The sequence below is a fragment of the Vombatus ursinus genome, unplaced genomic scaffold (assembly GCF_900497805.2).
Source record: "Vombatus ursinus unplaced genomic scaffold, bare-nosed wombat genome assembly UNPS02014775.1, whole genome shotgun sequence".
NCBI classification, from domain to species: domain Eukaryota; kingdom Metazoa; phylum Chordata; class Mammalia; order Diprotodontia; family Vombatidae; genus Vombatus; species Vombatus ursinus.
In genome coordinates, this window is record NW_020954553.1 from 3,908,136 (window position 1) to 3,911,495 (window position 3,360).

Below are 3,360 nucleotides of genomic sequence, written 5' to 3' on the forward strand. Positions count from 1 at the left end.
AATTGATGGGCATCCCCTCAATTTCCAGTTCTTTGCCACCATAAAAAAGCTGCTATAAATATTTTTGTACATATAGGTCCTTTTCCTTTTTCTTTGATCATTTTGGGATACAAGTAGTAGTGGTATTACAGAGCTAAAGGGTATTCATGGTTTTTTAGCCCTTTGGGCATAGTTCCATATTGCTCTGCAGAATGGTTGGATCAGTTCACAACTCCACCAACAGTGCATTAGTGTTCCTGTTTTCCCACAGCCCCTTCAGCATTTGTCCTTTTCCTTTTCTTTCATGTTAGCCAATCTGATGACTGTGAGGTAGCACCTCAGGGTCTATGTTGGCTTTATAATGAGATACTCTGCCAATTTCTAGCCTTCAGAATTAATTGAATTTGCCACCTCTCCTACATTTCTACTTTAAGAACTCATACCTCTCATCTATTTGTCTTTTTCTCCTGCCTTTGATTTTTCTGATGACTAATGGCAAACTTTTGGCCGTGCTTATACCATTGTCAGCTCTAAGAAGGGAAAACTGACCTATGGGAGAAGATCCTTTGTTCTCTTCAGAGGGAGTATGAACATGGCTCAGATCAGAGGAAATCTCATTTTACATTTTCATTCTAAGTAATAATAATAATAATAATAATAATAATAATAATAACTGACATGGAGAATTAGCCTTGGAATCAGGAAGACTTATAGGTCTAAACCCACCTGTGCTACAAACTGGCTGGGGGACCCTGGCCGTCACTTACCTCTCAGTGCCCCAAGTGGCCTCGAAGGCCATAAGGTTCAGAGAAGAGGCCCTCTTCCTCTGGAGGAGGGAGCTCTTCATTGGCCATTCCCTATAGTGATGACCTCCTCGGTCTGGTAAAAATACGTGTGTGTGTGTGTGTGTGTGTGTGTGTGTGTGTGTGTGTGCGCGCGCGCGTGTGCGCGTGCGTGTGCATGTGCGCGCACATGTGTGCTGTAATTTAAGCCTGTAACGATCTTGGAGGGAGGTAGACCAACTATTGTTTCCCTGTTGTGCAGATGAGGAAACTCATAGTTCTAGAGTTCCAGTGACTTGACCAAATTCACACAGAAAGCCAGGGGCCAAGCTGGGATTTGAACTCGGGTCCTGTGACTCCGAATCTAGTTCTCCTTTCTCTGTATTTCTGTCCTTTTTGTGTGTCATGGAGCTCTTTGAGAGTCTGGAAAAGCCTATGGACCCCCTTCCCAGAAGAATGGTTCATTTTCTGTTTGTTTGGGTTGGGGGTGTGGGTGGGATTTTATAATTAAAGGAAATGCTACATTTCAGTTAGAGGTTGGCAAATACAAGGACAGTCTTTTTTCCATCTAGCTTCAGGGACCCCCTAAAATCTGTCCCTGGTTCCCTTGGGAATCTAATAAACCTCTGCATTACCCCATGACCATCCCTGTTGTTTCAGTTGAGAAGGCTGACTTGCTCTGAGTAGTTTCCATGTGGCTTTGAGACTTGGCTAATATAGCTCCCCAGGAGAGTAGTAGAGGGCATGCAGAAACCCTTTCATTTGCTGCATATGGCTATCCCAGGTCTGGGACGCAGTGGCTATCATGTAGCAAAGTGCCAGTATTTATAGACTTGGGACAAGAGAGAAAGCAGGCATGCCAAGTAGGCAAGGTGGAACAAGGCCCAGCCATGCCGTAATAGAGAAAATAACCAGGCTATTTAGTGACCCCTTTTTTGTCCCCCAGTGATAGGTTTGGGATCTTCTCTTCCTGGCCTGGTGGGTAAAACATGGCCATGACCTGACTTCCAAGGGGGCCCTGCCTGCCCCCAGCTTCTTCAGCAGAAACATCTCCCTTGTAGCCTTTTATAGCCAGGAGTAAGTTCAAAAGGACTGCTTTAAAAATTAATAAGCCCCAGTGCTAATGGAAGGATAGAGATGCCTCCATCCAAATGGCTCTTGCCTTTTCCAAAGTCAAAGCAGCTCAGCCTCCCTGCCCAATTTGCTCAGGCCTTGAGAATTACAAGAGGTGTGGGAGCCAGTCCATGGACCAGACCATTGCTTCTGACTCCCTTTCCTGGAGGTGTCCTTCTCCAGGACTCCCAGGAAAGACTCTCCTGCTGACCAAAGCAGGGAGGGATGAGCGAGCTTCATCTCCTGCCTTTCCCACCTTTCCACAGGTCATTTTGCCAGGGACTGTTTCATGCAACCAGGGGGCACCAAATACAGCCTGGTACCTGAGGAGGAAGAAGCAGCTGCAGCAGAAACTGATGGAGGAGAGAAGTCTGTACAAACAGAAACTACTTCCCGGAAGAGAAAGAAGGTGAGTGCTGCCTTCCTCTCCCCGTCAGTTACTGCCAGACAGATCAGGCAGGACACACCAGAGCCCAGCAGGAGGCCCTTCCTGTGCAGCACCTAGTAAATGGGCCTTCTCACTTATGGAATAGAAAGGTTGATGTTGTCCCACTGAAGTTTATTTAAAAAAAAATAATAACCCATCCCTGGGAGTTTAGGTTTCATAAAAGCAGTGAAAACAGTGGACTAGAAATTAGAAGATTTGAGTTCTGGCTTTAGCTCTACCATTGATGAATTGGGTGGATCTTGGACAAATTAATGACCCTCTCTGGGCCCTGGTTTCTACTTCTATAAAATTGTTGTTATTGTTGTTTAGTCATTTCAGTTATGTCTGACTCTTCCTGACTCCATTTTAGGGTTTTCTCGACAAAGATAATGCACTGGTTTGCCATTTCCTTTTCCAGCTCATTTTACACATGAGGAAACTGAAGCAAACAGGGTTAAGTGACTTGCCCAGAATCACACTGCTAGTAAGCATCTGAGGCTGGATTTGAATTCACGGAGATGAGTCTTTCTGACTCCAGGCCCAGCACTCTATCCATTGTGCCACCTAGCTGCCCATTTATAAAACTGGGAGATTGGATTTATATAATTTCCAAATCCCCTCCCACCTCTATGATCTTCCAAATGGCCTCCATCCATTTCCCTAGTATGAAACCTGATGTCTGGGCATTGTCCTCGATACTTGATGCTGCAGCTTCGTGGCCTGACTCTTCAGAGGCTCAAAGAAAGGGCTCCCTGCACGATGGAGGTAGGACCGACATCCTAGCTGGCATTATCCTCTTGTCAGTGAGGCTGCAGCAGCTGATGACTGCCTTTTCTGGGACTCCTGGTCACCGCTGCCATTTCTCTTTTTTTGTCTTTTTTTTGGGGGGGGGTGCAGTTGGGGTTAAGTGACTTGCCCAGGGTCACAAAGCTAGTTAAGTGTCAAGTGTTTGGTCTGAGGCCAGATTTGAACTCAGGTCCTCCTAACTTCAGGGCTAGTGCTTTATCCAGTGTACCACCTAGCTGCCCCTAAACAGTTTCTTCCCTCAAGGAGCTTGCA

The 3,360-nt window shown here is 46.0% G+C and overlaps 1 protein-coding gene across 3 annotated transcripts in view; it reads left to right on the forward strand.

The window, feature by feature from the left end:
- The window catches only part of ZCCHC17 (zinc finger CCHC-type containing 17), a 48,546-nt gene that overhangs the window by 32,336 nt on the left and 12,850 nt on the right, over positions 1-3,360 (forward strand). For 2 of the 3 annotated variants that reach the window (XM_027864590.1, XM_027864589.1), the window contains exon 7: positions 2,141-2,283. In XM_027864590.1, coding sequence (XP_027720391.1) covers positions 2,141-2,283 — 143 coding nt within the window. Of the gene's footprint in view, positions 1-2,140; positions 2,284-2,965; positions 3,174-3,360 lie in introns of those variants that run through there. The other variant, XM_027864591.1, reaches the window with a different exon arrangement.